The sequence below is a fragment of the Cercospora kikuchii genome (assembly GCF_019650295.1).
Source record: "Cercospora kikuchii DNA, contig_00004, whole genome shotgun sequence".
Taxonomy (NCBI): Eukaryota; Fungi; Ascomycota; class Dothideomycetes; order Mycosphaerellales; family Mycosphaerellaceae; genus Cercospora; species Cercospora kikuchii.
In genome coordinates, this window is record NW_025408585.1 from 1,537,784 (window position 1) to 1,556,370 (window position 18,587).

At 53.8% G+C, this 18,587-nt stretch overlaps 6 protein-coding genes across 7 annotated transcripts; 2 read left to right on the forward strand and 4 right to left on the reverse strand.

Annotated features, from left to right (window-relative positions):
• Positions 1-2,484: 2,484 nt before the first annotated feature.
• On the forward strand, positions 2,485-5,510 carry CKM354_000683700 (the record flags this gene model as incomplete). 2 transcript variants are annotated; one of them, XM_044802171.1, is made up of 4 exons in its annotated part: positions 2,485-2,512; positions 2,899-3,151; positions 3,666-3,854; positions 3,917-5,510. In XM_044802171.1, the coding sequence occupies 4 exons, from the start codon at positions 2,485-2,487 to the stop codon at positions 5,508-5,510; spliced, it is 2,064 nt and encodes a 687-aa protein (XP_044658106.1). The 2 variants fall into 2 exon arrangements, with proteins under 2 accessions (XP_044658106.1, XP_044658107.1); XM_044802172.1 differs by having other exon boundaries at positions 3,926-5,510.
• A 1,161-nt stretch (positions 5,511-6,671) lies between these two features.
• On the reverse strand, positions 6,672-7,649 carry CKM354_000683800 (uncharacterized protein; the record flags this gene model as incomplete). Its single annotated transcript, XM_044802173.1, has 1 exon — positions 6,672-7,649. The coding sequence occupies one exon, from the start codon at positions 7,647-7,649 to the stop codon at positions 6,672-6,674; it is 978 nt and encodes a 325-aa protein (XP_044658108.1).
• Positions 7,650-8,372: 723 nt separating this feature from the next.
• Positions 8,373-10,163, forward strand: CKM354_000683900 (uncharacterized protein; the record flags this gene model as incomplete). Its single annotated transcript, XM_044802174.1, has 3 exons — positions 8,373-8,733; positions 8,797-9,846; positions 9,919-10,163. 3 exons carry the CDS (start codon positions 8,373-8,375, stop codon positions 10,161-10,163), a joined length of 1,656 nt encoding a protein of 551 aa, XP_044658109.1.
• A 361-nt stretch (positions 10,164-10,524) lies between these two features.
• CKM354_000684000 (uncharacterized protein) lies at positions 10,525-11,579 on the reverse strand (the record flags this gene model as incomplete). Its single annotated transcript, XM_044802175.1, has 3 exons — positions 10,525-10,627; positions 10,692-11,383; positions 11,490-11,579. 3 exons carry the CDS (start codon positions 11,577-11,579, stop codon positions 10,525-10,527), a joined length of 885 nt encoding a protein of 294 aa, XP_044658110.1.
• A 409-nt stretch (positions 11,580-11,988) lies between these two features.
• CKM354_000684100 (metalloendopeptidase) lies at positions 11,989-14,133 on the reverse strand (the record flags this gene model as incomplete). Its single annotated transcript, XM_044802176.1, has 1 exon — positions 11,989-14,133. One exon carries the CDS (start codon positions 14,131-14,133, stop codon positions 11,989-11,991), a length of 2,145 nt encoding a protein of 714 aa, XP_044658111.1.
• A 1,290-nt stretch (positions 14,134-15,423) lies between these two features.
• Positions 15,424-18,022, reverse strand: CKM354_000684200 (coatomer subunit beta'; the record flags this gene model as incomplete). Its single annotated transcript, XM_044802177.1, has 2 exons — positions 15,424-17,958; positions 18,005-18,022. 2 exons carry the CDS (start codon positions 18,020-18,022, stop codon positions 15,424-15,426), a joined length of 2,553 nt encoding a protein of 850 aa, XP_044658112.1.
• Between the last annotated feature and the right edge of the window lie 565 nt (positions 18,023-18,587).

The following is an 18,587-nucleotide window of genomic DNA, read 5'->3' on the forward strand; positions in this document are numbered from 1 at the left end:
CCCTCTGGCAAGCTAAGTTTATCGTCGTGTTGGCTGTGGAATGTGAACATGTGTGGACGCGCCAGACAGCCAGCGGTTGTGTTTCTCGCGGTTGCAACGAGCGGGCCTTGGCGGCACGTGCACTCGCTAGGGTGGAGGCGATTGGCTGTGTTAGCGAAGCGACCTCACACTTCGCCTCTTCTCCATTTGCCTGCATGATGGCTTACATGGATTCACGATCGAAGCAAGGCACACTCGGGCGGGACTGCGCAATACACTTGCAGCCAGACGAGCCCGCTGTGAGTGGGGGCCCGGCCTGACACGGGAAGGAACATCGCGGACTCCTCGTCGGCGTGAACAGCGACGCGCTCGACGGTCATCAGTCAAACAGGGATCAGCAGGATCACGACGGCTCCAATGATTTCGAACAAAGAACGCCGACCGAAGCGCTTGGACCTGAGATGGGACTGCTGGCGCGGTGCCCGCTGCACGTATTGCGCAAGCGTGGCGGCTTGTAGCGCCAGATTACATGACGGGGGGCTCTTGCTGTGAAGAGCGGACGCTGAACTGTCAGCAATTCGCGTGACTCGCTGCAGGCGCCCCAGAAGCCGTGGTCTTTGTGACAGGTAAATTCTGCGCTGATTAGCTGACCAGCCAGACGACTGTTGGGACCTGCCGGCTAGTCTGGTGGCAGCAAGCAGCAGGTCGCATGCGGTGCACCGGGACCCGGGCCGATCGGAAGACTGCCAGGGCAGCTGCTCTTGTAGGTCCAAACAGCGTGTGGTTGTCAACGCTGCGCCAATCCTCCAGATAGTCCATGGGCCGATCATACACACCGGGTTGTGAAGGTGGAGGGCGGGCTCCTTTGATGGATCGCGCAGACAGCGGGCCTAAGCGGAGCGATGCATCTTGCAATCAGTACAGACGTTGGTTTGCTGTGTTGAGTCAAAGCGGGAGTTGACGCCAAACATTCGTGCGCGGCTGTCCTCGTGGAGCCTACGTACGCTCAGCATTGCGATGTGGCAGTGTGCAAGGAGAACGGCAACGACTGGGCTGTATTCACACGAATGGGCCAGGCTCATCACCTCCTGGCTTCGGGGATCAAAATAGGGCGCATTCGAACAGCAGACTAGCCATGCAGCTGTCCACTGCGACCTGCGAGGCGGCAATGTGGCCTGAGCGCTACTCGATACGATGAATACTCTGAGGCTGACCTCGACCCAGCGAGTTGGTAACGAAAGCCAGACTTGGTAGTCAGTCTCTGCTGCCGGCCAAGGTCGGTCATGACGCCTGTTAGAAGTAGGACACGACGGCCGGCGACCTTTAGCAAGTAGACGCGGATCTTGCTGCTTCCTCCCAAACAACATCTTGTCTTGCTGGGTCATATCAAAACCCGGCGCAGAGATCTTGTGCCTCTTTAACTTTGCTACCGGCTCACTGCCACTCTAATACTTCTTCTTTGTCCACAGCCTCACCCGTTGTCCGCCACAGAGTAATACTACTGGGGTGACACGAACACGCCCGGACTCGGATCTCTCTAACAACCACCGCACCACCCTGCAGACTCATCAGACACTTCCCACCATCGACATATATCGGCATCAGGCACATTCGCACTCCTTCGACGACCCGCTGTTCAGCAGCCTGGCCATCTGCCGCACACCATTGAGCCATAAGGGGAACCATCAGCACCAATCTAGGTCTTGCACCACGGTGCGACGACAGCCAGGACAAAGCTTCAGGAAGAACTTGGTCTCTTGTCGGACGCTGTCTCAGACGGCGAGGCAGCTGACATAAAGCTCTGCAGTAAGTACAGCCCACTCTCTTTGCGCCAGCAAAATGCTCCTCGGCAGCACAAGTGCGTTGCAATGCCTTCTGGCATGATAGCGACGGGCAGGTCTCTGGCACAGAACATGATCGAATTTCGAGGCATTGCGTGTGCCGTGTCCAAGCACTTACCCGTTGCGGCATGTCGCAATATGAGGGAGTCGATACTCCTGGCGCTCCTCTGCTTCGACGATGCAAACCGCTACAAGCATCCTGCACTCCTGAAAACATCGCAAGCGTCGCGCACAGTGCAAAGAATGCTAACGAATTGTTAGGTGAGAGGACCGATCAGCCGACGTCGAAAGAAACACCTCCTAGGCATCGCCGCTCTGAACTCAAACCGAGTTTGAGTACTGCTTCCCGCAAGCCTGCGCTGAGCGCCGCTGCAAAGTCTCAACCGGTTCCTGCTCCATACCGCACCTCATTCGTGCGTTAGCGATTATTTCGTCATCACGCTCAAACGCTGCAGCCGGCCCGAAGAGCGGATCCCATTGCCTCGAAAGCTTTGGCCAGCTCCGTTCCATCGGCACGCGGGCGACGGTCTAGGTGTCTCGACACCTATCACAAATTGACTTGCGACGCAGAGCGTCGTTGGTTCTGGTCTGCGCCAAGCGTCACGAGTAGACGATCCGAGGGCGGAATTCGCAGACGCTGAACGACGACACTTCGGTCATCTCAATGACCTCTGTGATGAAGATGGAGCAAGGTAAGCTAAGGTGCGGATCCTAGCACATGCAGCGTACATTCTCGAGCCCACCACCCCCATTGCCATTCGTCCGCTCAGGGCCGATGCATCACAGACTGGCAGAAAGCGAGCGGGTATCTCACAAGCACAGTTTGCGTTACGTCTGATGTGCGACGACGTCGAACTGCCCGAGGCGTTTGTTCGGCTTCGATGCACATTTGTGAACGCAAACAGCTGGCATCAGCAGCAGCGTTGTGCAACGCTGGGCGGCGCAACGATCTCACGTGCGGAGGCGCACTCAACGGTCGGCAGCGCTGCATCCAATATCTGCAGTGCTGTTATCGCTCTGCAGGAGTCGGCCGTGGAGGCGCTGCAACGGGAGACGCCATGCTAACGTGTCGACGCAGGACCCATGCTCCAGCAGTACATTCCTACCGTTCCGATCGATCATCATTCTCATCTTGCGGAAGACGACTACAGCAACCAATACGCCGGCCACGCGCACTCGACGTACACGACGAGCGGCGCTGTCGACCACCTGCGCCGCGACGGCTCCGCTTCCCTCCAGACATCCGCTCCATTCGCATTCCCCGGCGCGAATGGCGGCGCTGGAGCTCGCTTCGACCCGGCTCGAGGCGTGGCGCCAGACAGCAGTGGCAGGTAAGTGCAGCGTGCTCTCCTATTATTGGCGCTGGATGAGGCGAGCATCCCGGCACGCTTCGCCCACGCAACCTGGGTGCATCATCAGTCGATGCGGGTTTGCGCTGGACGCTCCCCGGGAATGTCGCCCATCGCGGCACCTCTGGTTTGGTACACACACATGTGTCTCCCAGCAGCTGCAGCGCCGGCCAACCAGCAGCGGCGTCGCACCACGACCCGGCAGGGCGGGCGTCCAGCGCATTAACCGGTGTGCTTCTGCTCTGCCTCTGCCTCTGCGCTGCCTCTGCCTCTGCCTCGTCCTGCGCCTCCCATCACACGGCGGGTGATGTCACGCGAGGCTAGACGCTGCAGCGCTGCAGAGCGCGCGCCGGCACCGACTGTCACCTGCGACACGTTACACACCCTCTGCGCCCCCTCAGCTCCTGCCCTCCCTGCTCTGCCCTCCTCCGCCCGCTGCTGCTGCGTGTGTGCGCCGTCCTGAGACGTCGCCGGCTAACGCGAAGCTTATCTGCAGCTATCAGACGTCCAACGCCTTCACGGACTCGAGCTCCATCAGCTCGCCCTCCAGCGCCGCCTCGTCGTCGCTCGCTTACACCAACTATCCTCACTGCACCACCAGCATTCCCAGCTTCGCCGGCCCTGTGCAACATCCCGAGGCGTTCGCGCAACACCCCCCGTATGCCAGCAAGCGGGAACTGCCAAAGTGAGTGCACAGCGTCCGCGCCCTCGGTGCCCTCGCGGCCCACAGCTCACGGGTGTTGACAGTCTCGACAGTATTGGCACTGGTATGCCGCCGCCTGCCAACCCGATCCGATCGTCCTTCTCCAGCGCAGCAACCGACCGCGACGCTTACCCCCATTCGACTCCTTACCTAGCTCGATCGCAGCTCTCGCCCGGCTCCACGCCTGGTTACCCATCCTTCGCAGACACCCCCAGGAGCGGTCTTGGACTCAACAGCCTGTCACTGTCCAACACCGCCTATGCTGCTAGTACGATGGCCTCATCACCGACGTACGGCGGCCAGCAGCATGAGTGCGGCAACTTCCCGTGGCCGACGCTCGAGATACATGCCGAGATGACCTGCGAAGGCCAGTCAGTGACACCCGAGGTTCACGCCAAAGTCGAAAAGGGCTTCTTCCTCTCCAACGTTGACTCAAAGTGGACGTGCTACAGACGGAACTACTTCTCCGTACAATGTAGCTTCGAGTTGCACCCGAACATCAACAATGGCCGCATGCACCTCAAACGAACGAATAACAAGCACACCGAGGCCATCCAAGCCATGGGGATGCGACTGTCTGCCGCCGTGGATGGCTCCGGGGGCAAGGCCATCGAGTTAGTCCAGCACACCCCGAAGCGCGACAACGGGCCAAAGAACAAGATCGACGTCACCAAAGTTCTTCCACATCCATCAGCGAACCGTAACGAGCATAGCGTGACGGCACATGGTGTGTATGGCATGTCCACTTACCATACCACGGGCCAAGTGACTGGTCCCTTCTTGCCATTGCAAAGTACTGGAGCCGACACTGCATCAGCTCCCGCGCAAGCGTCAAGCTTAACTGCCACATCGTACGGCTACCCAGGCGGATCAACACATCTGCCGCTTCCAGGCCAGAATATCACACACACATTTGAGCGAGTTCAATTCAAGCAGGCCACCGCAAACAATGGGAAACGCCGCGCATCACAACAGTACTTCCATCTCATTGTCGAGCTCTTCGCCGATGTTCGACCAGATGGAGCCAGCGATCCGACTTGGGTGAAGGTTGCGCATCGCGTCAGTGAGAAGATTGTAGTTCGCGGTCGCAGCCCTAGCCACTACCAAAACGAAGGCCATCATCAGAATGGTCGCAGTGGCAGCACAAGTGGCGGCAGTGGTCATGGCGCAGGAGGTACCTCTACCTTTGGAAACCTGACAACAGGAGCATTCCGCCAGTCGACAACCTCCTACGCCGGCGGCCTAAGTGGCTCAAATTACCGCTCGTATGCTTATGGTTATCAGGCGTCGCCGGAACATTCCAGCAGCGCCTCGAGCATCGACGGCGGCGCGGACAACGAATATCAGGCCGACTCTGTCATGTCCGACGCAGAAAGAAACGACATTCAGACCCACGAAGGTTACCGCTACTACCCCGGTCCACTATACGAAGGCGTACAACCAGGCCTTCCTCTGCCCAAGATCGAGAGCGGTGCCCGGTACTCGACTGAGCCTTCACAGTGGGCAGTCAAATACGAGTCGTCCGATGCCATACCTGGAGCATCTTGGGCACAGCCTGTGGGCGGCATTGGAAGATTCCAGGGCGTGGAGTCAAGTCGTGGATACTACTCGGATCAGCTCGCCGCCGCATACTCCTAAGGGAAGCATCATATAACTGGCACTGTCTTCTGGTGCACCGGCTTTGGACCACGCAAGACACTTCTTTTCTTATGTATCGCATGTGCTGCGTTCGTCACAAACACACCAATTGTGTCAAATAGTGCTGGCGCTGGACGCACTTGGTATGTGTCGCTCAACACAGCGACACCGTGCCCGTTGTTGCTTCTTTTGCGCGACTTGAATTCACTTCTTCACAATACCCCTTGTTGGCGAGGAGCCTCAAGCATCTTTTAATGACAGGGACATGAGAGATTGAGATAACACGATCACTATTCAGAAATTGCGTCGAGCGTTTCAGCGACGGGTTGTATTCAAGAGGAGGTTCAAGGGCTGAAGCAAGCTCGCAAAGGAGTCCTATGGCGTATACGGCAAACATGGTTCAACAGAACGCAGGATGATGGCCACAGAACATGACGCGGCTATTTTGTTTCTTTTCTTTTTCCTACGATGTGACGAGGTTCGAGATGGATATCGACAGCAACAGCAACAGACAACAGGGTGTTATTGAGGGATAGAGCATGGAGCATGATTCTGGATTGCATGACAGAATGATAACGAGACCGAGAGAGGGAGCTAGTGAGAGATCATGGCGCAAGATATGATATGAATCAGATGAATGCGGGTCAAGCACAGCGGAACAGATGGATCAACGAGCTGTCTGCTTGGCGGCGGCTCTGAACTACCGGCTAATGTTGAACGAGATTCGTGACGAGAGGGTGGCCTGATTGTATACTGGGGCGGCTGGATGAATTAGTTAGCTCTCTCTTCAGCCCCTAGCGTTTTTGCGTGCTTGACTGAAATGCAGGAGGCCCCTTGCCTCAACTTCAGACCTCAACGGAAACAGTTTTCCCCACTTTTTGATCTCACTATCTGATCCCACTGACGACTCCACTTTTGATCAGATGCACATGATGCTCAGAGGGTCCAGACGGTCGATTTCACAAGCTTGGCTTCCGCCGCTGATGGTATTCCGACGTATGTATGCTTCTGATGTTACATGCTGCATTGAAAGCGGGGACTGTCAAGGGGACTGCTACTCTTCCCAATTTATGAGCTGTTGCTATGCATACACCTCCCGCTACACGGGAAACCGGCACCTGAATATTTCTCCTCCCGCATCACCCCAGCCCAGAAGGTACACTACAACATCCTATACGGCAGATTCCCGAGCTTCTGCTGTAAGACCTCCGCAGTTAAACGCCACAAATTCTCCCCCAGCTCCTCATTCTCCGCCTGCGAAGAAACAGCTGTAACCTTGCGGTCTGGAACAATATATTTCCCGTCAATCCCCTCTTTCACCACATCTCCACTCGTAGCTGCAAAGAGCGCGGACCGACACCCCTCGTCCACGGGCTCTTTCATGAACGGCCGCACGGCTTTGACGCCAATTTTCCCGAGAGTTCCGTATGCGTCTACGGCCTGGTCTTGCTGATCAGTTTTCACGGCTCCCGGGTGCGTGGCGTTGATCCATGGCGCTGATCCGGGTTTCAACCCCAGCTCGCCTCGTTCTTTGCGACGAATCATTGCGCGGACGAGGAGGATTTGGGCTAGTTTGGTGCGGTTGTAGAGACGCATGGGACCGATGTCTTGGTTGATTTCGGTGAGACTTTCGAATTTTGTGTCTGAGGTTGCGCCGCGATGGAGGTCGGAGGATTGGAGGACAAGGCGCGAGTCCGGGGTCTGAGTGAGGAGAGGGAGAAGGATCATGGCGATGTGGTGTTGGGCGAAGACGTTGACTTGCATGTGGGTGTCGATTCCGTTTTTGGATTCTGCGTACTTTCCTACGCCTAGGCCTGCATTTAATACCAGTGCGTCGAGTCTGGTGAGTTCTTCGCGAAGGCGGGTCACGACTTCGTTTGTCTGCTGGAGATCTTCGAGATCACATTGGACGACGTGGACTTTGGTGACATCTCCGTACTTTTTAAGACTGTCTTGAGCCTCTTGTAAGTGCTCTTCCTTTTTCGACAAAATGTACAAGGCTGCTGGATTATGTTGGAGAATATGAGCGCAGATACCGAAGCCGATTCCTGCACTTCCGCCGGTGACGATGTAGACTTTGCCAACGAGGTCTGGGACGTCTTTGTTGGGGTCGAATGTGTTGCTGCTGAGTGGTGACATGATTGCAAGCTTTGTTTTCTATCACGAAAAGAAATGAAACTTCGAAATATACTTGCCATTCTCAATACAGGCGTATGTGAACAAACAAATGGCCACTTACACTTACTGACGTCAAGACTCGTTCGAGCTGTGATGTGCGATGAAGTGCATCGAGCCCATTGACGAGACTATCCGTTCGATTACGCATCTCCTAAGCATTCTCGATGTTGCGACCTTCGACGTCAAGACCTCACTTCCTGGGAGGACAAATGCTACACTGCCACGATCAGGTTGATGTGAAGTCTTGAGAGAGTTTGGGGCTTCAAAGTTACAATTGCGAATCGGTCCGTCGCGGTCCGGTTTTTCCACGTGTGCGTGTGCGTGCATTTCGCAGATGGAAGTAAGAGCAAGTTACACCTTTTTCATTGCTTACGGACATCTTCCAGCAAGATCGTCAAAGACAGTCCGCCTCTTTCAGTCCGTACATGGCTTGATGTGGGAGGCGTTTGATATCAACATCATCACGGCGATGCCTCGCTTGGTATTTGACCCCCGTCGCTCGTATATCTCGTAACGTCGTCGATCCTGCGCGGCTGAACTCTCACAATCCAACACGGTGATGAGATAGGGTATTGTTTCATACTTGGACTTCGTTCGTCTTCTTTCTGCTCCGTATTTTCTCTATCGCACAGCATATTTCGCTCGAACTCTCCTGGCCCCGCCACACCGGTGGCTGTACCCAACATGTTCGAGCTGCTGGCCTCCAAAGGCGTCTGGTACGCCGTGGCGGCCATCGCATCAATATGCATAATTCAATTTTTTCGGAGACTACATTTCCAGCGCAGTATCATGAGAGGCTTGCCATCGCCGCCACAAAACTACTTCCTGGGCTCGCTCATATCCATGGGAAAAGTTCTTGCCACCCAGCCAAGGGACGCCGCACCACAAACGTATATGCATTGTCTGAAGGAATACTACAAGTTGGGAGATGTCATTTACTTCGACCCGTGGCCTTTGGGCCCGCCGCTGATGGCCATATTCAATACTGAAATGTTGAATCAAGTCGTACTGGAGAACCATTTTCCGAAACATCCACTTGTGAGAGGTGGGTTTGAATCTGCAAATGCAGTTGTTGAGTTACAATGGCTGACAATCGCTCGCGTTGTAGAATTTATCTGGAATTTCGGAGGTCCTGCAAACCTCGTCAGCGAGGACGGAGCAGTTTGGAAACGATGGAGAAGTGCATTCAACCCAGGTTTCTCCTCTAGTCATCTCATGACGCAGGTGCCTGCAATAGTGAAAGAATGCGCAGTCTTCTGCGATATTATGGCCGATCATGCGAAGAACAATGATCTCTTCCGTATGGAACAAGCTACTACAAAGCTCACAGTCAATGTCATCGGCCGCATCGTTCTCGATATCGATCTCAATGCACAACGGGGAGCAAATGTGCTAGTGGACGCTTTCAACTCGCAAGTCCGATGGCAGGCCAAAGGAGCTCAGTTCCAGCCGAGCGAGCTATGGGATATTCGGAGACCCATCATACAAAGATACAACAACTACAAGATGAACCAATACGTCGGCGCCCGTCTTGATGAACGTTTCGCTGGCCGTCAGAGCAGAGGTCGCTCGAAGCATGTCATTGATCTGGCACTAGAAACATATCTTAAAGAAAAGAAGGGCAGCGGCGCCAACGTCGACGAAATGAAAGAACTAGATGCCGAATTCAAGGAAGCGGCGATCAGCAACGTCAAGACAATGCTTTTCGCAGGGCACGATACCACAAGTTCGACAATCTGCTACGCATACTACTACCTCGCCAAATCACCAGACTGTCTCGCCAAAATCAAAAAGGAGCACGAAGAGGTCTTTGGTCCCGATCCAAGTCAAGTCGCCGAAAAGATTATCGCAGAACCACATCTACTTAACAAGCTCGAATACACATTAGCTGTGACGAAAGAGGTTCTCCGACTAGACAGCCCGGCGAGTACAATCAGATTGGGCCGGCCTGGCTACACTCTTCATAACCCTGACACGGGAGAAAATATGCCAACTGAGAACTTCATGGTCTGGCCTGTGAATGTTGGACTGCATCGAAACGCAAAGTACTGGCCTGAACCGGACAAATTCGACCCTGACCGCTTCGTGCCCGGATCAGCAGTTTACGCGCAGAATAACAAAGAGGCTTGGGTACCATTTAGCAAAGGCTCGAGGAATTGTGAGTTTTGAGATTTTGCTTCTGCGAGTGCACATCGCGAAGTATTCTTACTGACACTGTTTTCACTTGCAGGTATCGGCCAGGAACTCGCAATCATAGAGACCAAGATCATTCTGGCGATGACTTTGCGAACATTCGACTTCCAAGCAGCGTATGACGAAGTAGGCAAATTGAAAGGCGATAGAAGTGGATATCCGAGCTCGACATCTGGTGTACAGACACAATTTGGCGAGAGGGCGTATCAGATCCAACTGGGCACAGCAAAGCCTGCAGAGGGGATGCCTTGTCGTCTGACTTTGATCGAGGAGAAATCATAGCACAACGTGCAGAAAGAACCATGTCTGAGAATGCATAGAAGATGCTAGGAACGCAGCCCAGAATAATTGGATTTGAAAAGATCCACTTCGAACTCCCGCTCCGCAAATGCACGCCAGCCCAACTTCTGACTCTGCGTCGCATCGTTCGACGACTTCGAACAGATGAAGCCTAGTCAATCTGCACATCAGAATCACGAGGGGCGAAAGTCCGTTGCGCCCACTTCTTCAACCGCTCTCGCTTCCCTGCACGTTCCGCTCCTGGCGAGGCAGCTTCTGTCGTATGAGCAGCCTTTGGCGACATATTTACATCGAACGTATGACGAAGAACTCCTTGGTCGTCAAATTCCGCTTTGTGGCATAGTCACCAGTCCGTAATCCACTCTCGCGCACCGCTGTCCCAGAATTCGTCACAGGCGGCTTTGAGGCCAAAATTCGGTCGTAGGTCTTCTTTTTTGAGGGGATCTCTGTTGTGTTCGTTAATCACTGCTTGGTTTACATGATGACCCCTCAGATTGACGCATGACTTACCTCGTCAAAGGATCCGTAGGCGTACGTTTCAAATGCTCAAGTATCGTCGCTCGCTCATACGAGTGACCATTCTTTGTCATTACCGGATCATGCATAGGTTCAAATGTGATCATATCAATCAAATGATCAGGAATCTCGCGAGGTTTGTTGTTCTGTGGATCCGCGATCTCGAATACTGTACGTAGGGTGTTGCTCTTGTCCTCATAGAGTTTTCGAATTTCTTCACTTCGTTCTGAAGCTTCGACTTGACCCAGTTCGCCACGATGGAGCTGTGCGGCGATTTCATCAGTTTCTTGCTGTCTTTGCCTTTCGAGCGTTTCTTCCAGTTCGGCTCGGAGTTCGCCTTGTCGCTTTAGTCGTTCTCGATCTCGAGCTCGGAATTTCTCTTTCTTGCATCTGAGGACGAAGTTTGAGAATGTTTGGAGATCCTGTGGGCTGATTTTGGCTGCTGGCGCTGGATGTAAGACTTGTTCATAGGCCTTTAATGCTGAGGAAAGGGCTTCATGTGGATGGTGCATGGCCAGTTGCGCTTGCGCCAAGAAGTACCATGCCTTGTGGTTCTGTCCATTCGGTCCAGTGATTTCTATTGATTTGAGGCAATCGTTCACGACGTCGTCCCATTTCTGTAGTTTCAGGCGAACGTTGGCGCGGTTTGTGAAGATTAATGGATTCCGTGAGTACTTCTGGACTGCCTGTTGCCTATTAGTAATCGAAGCCGCATCGCGATCCACACGGCACGGCAGTCGCGCAACTCCTCTTGCGCAACATTGTGCGAGCAACTCGACAGGCAGTACTTACCTGTGTGTAGAAGTCCTCGGCCTCGTGGTACTCCCCATTCCGGAAGGCAACATTGCCTTTTTCTTTGAGCTGCTCTGCCAAATACGACATTCTTGGGTGGGCGCACTCTTGCCTGTTCTTGTTATATGTCCAAACGCGACATGGGAAGGCCAGAAGCACCGAGGTCGAGTGAGCGCCTAGGGATGTTGTTGGAGAGTACGGGTTGGTGTAAACATGTGTGAAACGTGAGGTTGAGTGGGGGGCAGTGCACGCGCTTTCTTCCATTTCCGGATTAAAGTTGCCGACTTATTCACTTTTCTAGAACTCGATAGAAGCAGCTTACTATATAAGACATGAAATGCCGCACATGACGGCAGGGCTCTAGCTAGAAGGTGCCGTGGATTGAACGTGGACAGAATGTGACATTGAACAATTCGTTGCATTTCGTAAAGCTGCAGCTCATTCCGAGCGCAAAAACGGCCATTGCTAGCGCTAAGGCGCAACAGAGCACATGCAACATCTATGAAAGGCCAAGTTCCTTGTAGAATGCCTCAGTGCTCGGCGGTCTTCCAAGGAACTGCTCTAGCGTGAGCATCTCGTCTTGACTTCCACCCTTTTCGAGCACCATATGCCTATAACGCCTGCCCTCCTTGCCGTTCATTGGATCAGCCTTGAAGATGGTGTAGAACATGTCTGCTGAGTACACCTGACTAGAAAGATAGCCGTAGTAACCAGCATCGTATCCGCCGATCAAATGACCGAAGGTGGCTTGGCCATGGCCCCAGAGCCAACCTTCGCCAAGCGTCTCCGGTCCGTCAAGCTTGCTGATTTCGCTGCGCAACTTGTTGTACGTCTCGGAAGCGTCAAGTCCCTTGACCCAGTCATGTGAAGGTGCCTCGTGCACAGTCATGTCAAAGATGCCAAAGTGCAGCTGGCGCAAATTGAAGAGCGCATCATTGACGTGGCGCGTGTTGATGATGGATTGGATCAAGTCGTCTGGCATCTCCGACTGCGCAGGCTTCTCCTTTCCAGTCTCCTTCCACGCGGCCTCGTATTCCGGTGACAGGTGCGACCAATGCTTGGAGAGCGATTTGATCTGAGAAGGAGTCCAGCACCAGTTCTCCAGCATTTGGGATGGCGCCTCGACGAAGTCTCTGACAGTGGAGGTACCATGGAAACGGCTGTAGGTCGTCTTGGAAACGAGATCGTGGATGCCGTGTCCCAACTCGTGGAAGAGTGTGACGACTTCGTCATGCTTGAGCAGGGAAGGTTTCTTTGGTGTTGGCTTGCTGAAGTTGCAAACAAGAGCAGTAGCAGGATAGCGACGTGTGCCGTTTTCAGTAATGAAGCCTGGCTGGATGTTGAAGTTTGCGGCGTGTCCATACTTGCCTTCACGTGGGAAGAGGTCCAAATACAGATAGCCGACGAAGCCACCACCCTCGCTCTCGTCGTCCCAGACAGAGAAGACTTGGACGTCTGGGTGCCAAACGATATCATCGCCCTTGCCAGTTTCTGAGATCTGGTCGCGGTGCTCGCCTTGAACTTCGACAAAGTGCAACCCGAAGATCTCTTCGAAAATATTCAGCATGCCGCTGATGGATGTCTGAATAGGAAAGTACTCAGAAATGCGGTTCTGATCGAGTTGGTAATCGCGTTCAAGCATCAGGGTATCGTAGAAGCGATGGTCCCACAGATAGTAGTTGTCGCCATCAGCGCCTTGCTTCTTCTTGAGCTCCTTGAGCTTCTCAATCTCCTTCAGGCCACCAGGTGCGAGTCTCTCGCGCAGGTCACCAAGAAAGTCATCGACAGTCTTTGGTGTCTTGGCCATCTTATCCTCGATGCGGAAGGTAGCGTGATTGGGGTAGCCGAGCAGACGAGCACTCTCATCTCTGAGCACGATAGCCTCCTTGAACAGCTCAATGTTCTCCGGGCATTTGTTCTCATTGGCAACGAACACCTTCCGCCGCGTTGCGTCGTTCTTCGCGTACTTCAGCGTCGGGAAAAGGTCAGGGTACTTGAACGTCAGCCATAGCTTGCCCTCGCTCGGCGTGCCTTCCTTGCCCTTCTGCAATCCGCTTGTGACATCTTCAGGCACGCCGTCTAGCTCTTCTGGGGTCAACCACAGTCCACCCTTCTCCTCATTGAGGTTCTTCTGGAACGTGATCGATAGCTCGGACAGCCTCTTCTTGATCTCCTTGAAACGATCTCTATCAGGCCCAGCAGGAATGCCCAGACCCATTCGAATGTAGCCCTTGTGATCTTTCTCTAGCAACCGCCTGCTCTCAGCATCCAATTTCTGATCATCCTTTTGCTTCTTGAACGCAGCATCAACGAGCTTGAAGATGTCCTCACGCATCGAAGATTCGATGCTGAAATCGTCCATCAGCTTCTCGGCCTCCGTTGAAGCATCTCTCAGCTTGGCATCTGTGGAAACTGCTTGGTAGAATCCAATGATATGTGCCTCCAGCGCCATGTTGTTGTCATCTTGGGCAAACGGCAGTTCGACGTTCTCGAACGTCGCCGTCTCAGGTGTGATGTCCGTGACGATCTTGTCCTGCAATGCCTTATTGGCGTCCAACAGGCGTTTCGTCCGCTCGATCACTGTCTCTGGAGTATGTGTGAAGACGGGTGGCGCCTGAGGCGGCTTCTTGAATGTCTTGCCCATTGTGGTCGATGTGGTGATGGGGCGTGTGGGAAAGCTGAAGGGTGCCTTTGGAACGGCGATCTGTTCGACGAGGAGCCGCAGGCGTGGCACGAGATTGTACAGCGCCACGATGAGGACCAGGCACAGGAGGAAGATGAGGAGGGGACGACGGAAGGGCGAACGCGAGGTGTAGATGCCTTTGGGAGGAGCCAGCTTGCCGGCGGTCTGAGTGACCACTCCACTTCCTTATAGGGTTCAGTATCAGCCACAGCGGCTCTGCAACACCTGAAGCCCCGACGATGCCAGACCGGGTTACGATTGTCCGGCTAGTGTGGTAAATGTTGCCTCGTGCGAGTCTACAGTTGGCCTTGAGCTGCAGGTGTAGAGGAGAGATACCAATCGGATTGAAGAGCAGCCACGAAACAACCCAGACCGCGGTAGTGCCTGGGTTCAGCCGCAGCGGGTGCAGTCGAAAGGTCAAGCCACAGTGATCATGCACCCGCCACAATGAGGGACATGTTGATGCATTCAAGCACAGAGAAGCCAACGGTATAACTGAAAAGGCTAGCAGACTCAGACGAAATGCACTGGTCTACACCCATACGCTAGACATATCGCAATTTCACGAACTGAATCAATGAAGCCAAGGCATAAGCAAAATCCCAGCCCACAGTTGCTCGCAAAAATACGAGACATAAAGCCCTGCTCTTGGGCACATCTCATGAGCTTCACACGGACATGGCAACATTCGGTCATCCGCCTCCTCTCTCAGTAGATTCCATAGAAGGATATTTCCTGCATGGCACCCTCTCACTCGAGCACATCTCGGCGAAAACCACTCCTAAGCTATCCAAACGAGTAGCCCCGCCTCACAAAGTAAGCTTGGGTAGAAGCAAAATGTCAACCGGAAGTGCAAAAACAAAAAGAAATTGAGACGTTGCTGTGTATTCCCCTAATTGCTCGTAAGTTACTGACGATGAGGGTGCGTGGCAGCAGAATGAACTCACCCTCACAGGCTTGAACTGTGAACCTCTCGATCGCAGCATACTCAGAGAGTATGGTAACAGTCGAACGCGCTAGCCAATTGCGCCAAGGAGGATGTATGGAAGATGGTGAAGTGAAAATTACAAATTGAATATGATCTCTGAACCCTGGCACACAAATGACCAGCAACGAGCGTGAAGCCGCATGCTGGGCGCAAGAGGTTCGGCAACAAAAGTCTTAAGTCAGCCCATTATCAGTATTGACCATTGCAAGTGCACGTTCAACCTGTACTTTCGAAGAACTGGTATCGTTTCTACATCCAAAGCTCTACTCCTCTTCAGCCTCCTCCGCGGCCTCTTCGGCTTCGCCATCCACCGCAGCAGGCTCCGCTTCCTCGTCGCCATTCACATCTATCAAGTCGGCATGACCTCCACCCTCCTTTTCTAACCTCAACGACTCTTCAAAGTTAGGAAACATGTCCGGATCAGCGTCAGGTGACCCGAGCAATCTCGCAACTTTGGTCTTGCCACTCTTCTCCAGCGATGCCTTCCATAAGCCGACAATCTCTGCTAACCGTGAAGGCTTGTATGTCTGAGCAGTTTGCACAGCTTCTGCCAACCGATCCGTCTTGATTAAGAGGTTTAGACAAGCATCGATATCGCCGACAGACCACAAGCAAGTGAATGCCACGTTGTGTTGTCCGCCTTCCGATGCCTTTTCAGCTACCCACCGCAGACCTTCCTCGCTCGCTGAGGAGGTGTAGAGCAAGAGCAATGAGGACAGATCTTTGGCGCTGCGGAAGCATTCTTCTGCGAGGGCAATGTTGTAGCGAGCAAGTGCTGCATCGCCGACCGTCTTCCACTTATGCTCCACATCGGCTTGTCTCGCCAGGTCGAGGGCGATGTCGAGTTCGCCAAGGCCAAGAGCAAGCTCAAAGCGGTGCTCGTTGTCTGTGGACACCTGGAGTGCTTCTTCGTTGTAGTTTTGTCCTTCGAGGAAACGCGCAATTTTCGTCTTCTGCTCTTCAGGGATTTCTCCCTCCTCAAGCATGTTCATCGCCGACTCCAATTCCCCTCGCAGCACAAGAGTCTGGAATTCGATGACGCTGACAGAAAGAGCAAAGGAGATGACGTTGACGTCCTTGTCGCAGACGTATACCCGACCATCTCTTGTGAGGTATCCCAGGACATAGTATGGCTGGTCGAAATGCGAAACGGTGTATGTCTGGTCACCAACCAGGTAGTTGAGGCGATTTGTGCTGTTGGTGTAGACGAAGCAGTCGCCTACCCACTGTCCAGTCCGCACGCTCTCGTTGATGTCACATACAACTTCGAAAGCATCTTCGACGCCATCCTCGTCCACAGCGCCGGATTGCACGGCGGCGACGTACTGCTCACGGGAGTAGCGCAACACATAAAATGTGTCCTCGCATGCCAGAGCAACCAGCTCGCCGGACTCTGACCAGTACACGTTTCTAGGCTCGACTTCGATGCGACGAACAAGCTTGCCAGTTTCCCAGTCGAAGAAGCCAATGCCACCTTGACCCTTCACGCCGAGCAGAACGCCACCGCTCAAGCCATCAGCGGTGAAACCAACATTGACGCTGCCGTCACCACCCTTGGGCTTGAAGTTGCGGTATATCTTGACCGAGTACTGTGATTCTCGAATGGCATAATCTTTGTCGTTGTCTTTTGATGCCCAAGCGAAGTCGAGTGCGGAGCCGAAAGCTTGGTTTCGAAGCGCGAGTGCTGTGTAGATAATGTATTCGCCATCTCCACAAACTGCAACGAATCGACCATTTGGCGAGTGGAGTAGTGTCTGTGGGTAGATCTCTGTGCTGCCGAGATCCTTCGAAGGCAGAGAAATGGGTTGGGCATCCTTGATCGACTTATCCCCGCCCTTGATGACCGAAGTAAGAATCTCAGAGTGGCGAGCCCAGATGATCTTGCCGGATCCGTCCATCGAAACTGCTGGCTCTTCGCGACCCATTTTGACCACAACAGCACCGTCGTCGAAACCCATGGCAATGCCCTGCTTGCCTCGTTGGTATGAGACACACCATGCTCGCTCGAGGCCGTACGACAATGACTGCTCAAGTCGATATGTATTCGCGTGCCAAATTTTGACCGTGCCGTCTTCGGAACCAGAGATGATCACGGGCAACTCTGGATGATAGCACGCAAACGAGACATTCGAGGTGTGGCCCTCCAACGTCGCGATCAGTGCTTTTGTTGTGTAATCCCAAATCTTGACTGTCCGATCATCTGAAGTGGTGAGAAGGTATGGCTTGTCTGACTGTGGGTAGTAGTCGACATGATTGACACCTTTCGTTTCGTGCGCCTCGAGTGTGTAGTTGGCCGTTCTTGACCCCAGACTCCAGATCTTGACTGTGCGATCCAGACATGCGGATGCGAATGTGTTTGTGTCCTTTGGGTTGATCGCCAGCCCCATCACATAGTGATTGTGGCCCTCGAAGACCTGCACGCATTGCCAGCCCTTGTCCCAGTCCCACAGCTTAATTGTCATGTCATCACTGGCAGTCAAGACGAAAGGTTGGCTCGGGTGGACGACGATGGCTCGGATGTAGTCGGGGTGTGCTTCGAAGCTGGTGATCTTCTCGGAAGTGTTGTAGTTGTAGACTCGCAGTTGGAAGTCATCGCTGCCGCACACTATCCAATTCTTTCGTGCGATGAAACGACCTGCTCGCACAGGCACATCGGTCAATTCGAACGTCTTTATGATCGACTGTGTTTCGTAGGACCAGATGTAGACATGACCGCTGTAGAGGGTGGTGAGAATCCATGGCTCGGTGGGGTGGAAGTCAATGCCCTTGACACGCTCGCTGCGCGCAAACAGCTGCCTCTGCAGGATATTAGCTGAGTCGATCGCTGGGCCTCGAGCAACACACCTTCACGTCGAGCTTCATTGTCGCAAGTGTTTGTCCTCAGAATATGGTAAAGTGTTGGCGAGGGGGTGGATCGTGTGGAGTGGTGGTCGTTTGCGGTGAAGCCCAGCTGTCACGTTCACGCTCTCCCCATACTCCGTCTAGCGAGATCCAGTCCAATGCGACAGCTGCGAAGCGAAGAAGATGCGACGGTTTGGGGAAGCGAATAGGGTCGTGGGCGTGAGAAAGGGCAATTCAATGGGTCGCGACAGCTGTCGTTGCTGCATCTCCAAATTCCCAGACCCCTACGTTTTGAGCCTAAGGCATCATGCCATCAAGCATCGAACTTGAACTTGAACCACAGACCTGAATAGTAGAGTACCGAGCACTCGCAATGCATCCGTGTGTACACAAAATGGCAGCAGCTAATTCGCTACGCGTTTGTGTCAACGAATATCGAAAGAGCCGCCAAGTGTCTCTTCTCGTCAACCAGCATGAGGCTCAAGTCAAGTCAAGTCAAGTCCAAGTCCCACGTGAAACCTCCCTTGCCTGATGTGGCCTAGCGCGCCGTGCAGCGTCTCCGTCAATCAGATGACGTGCGGGTCTG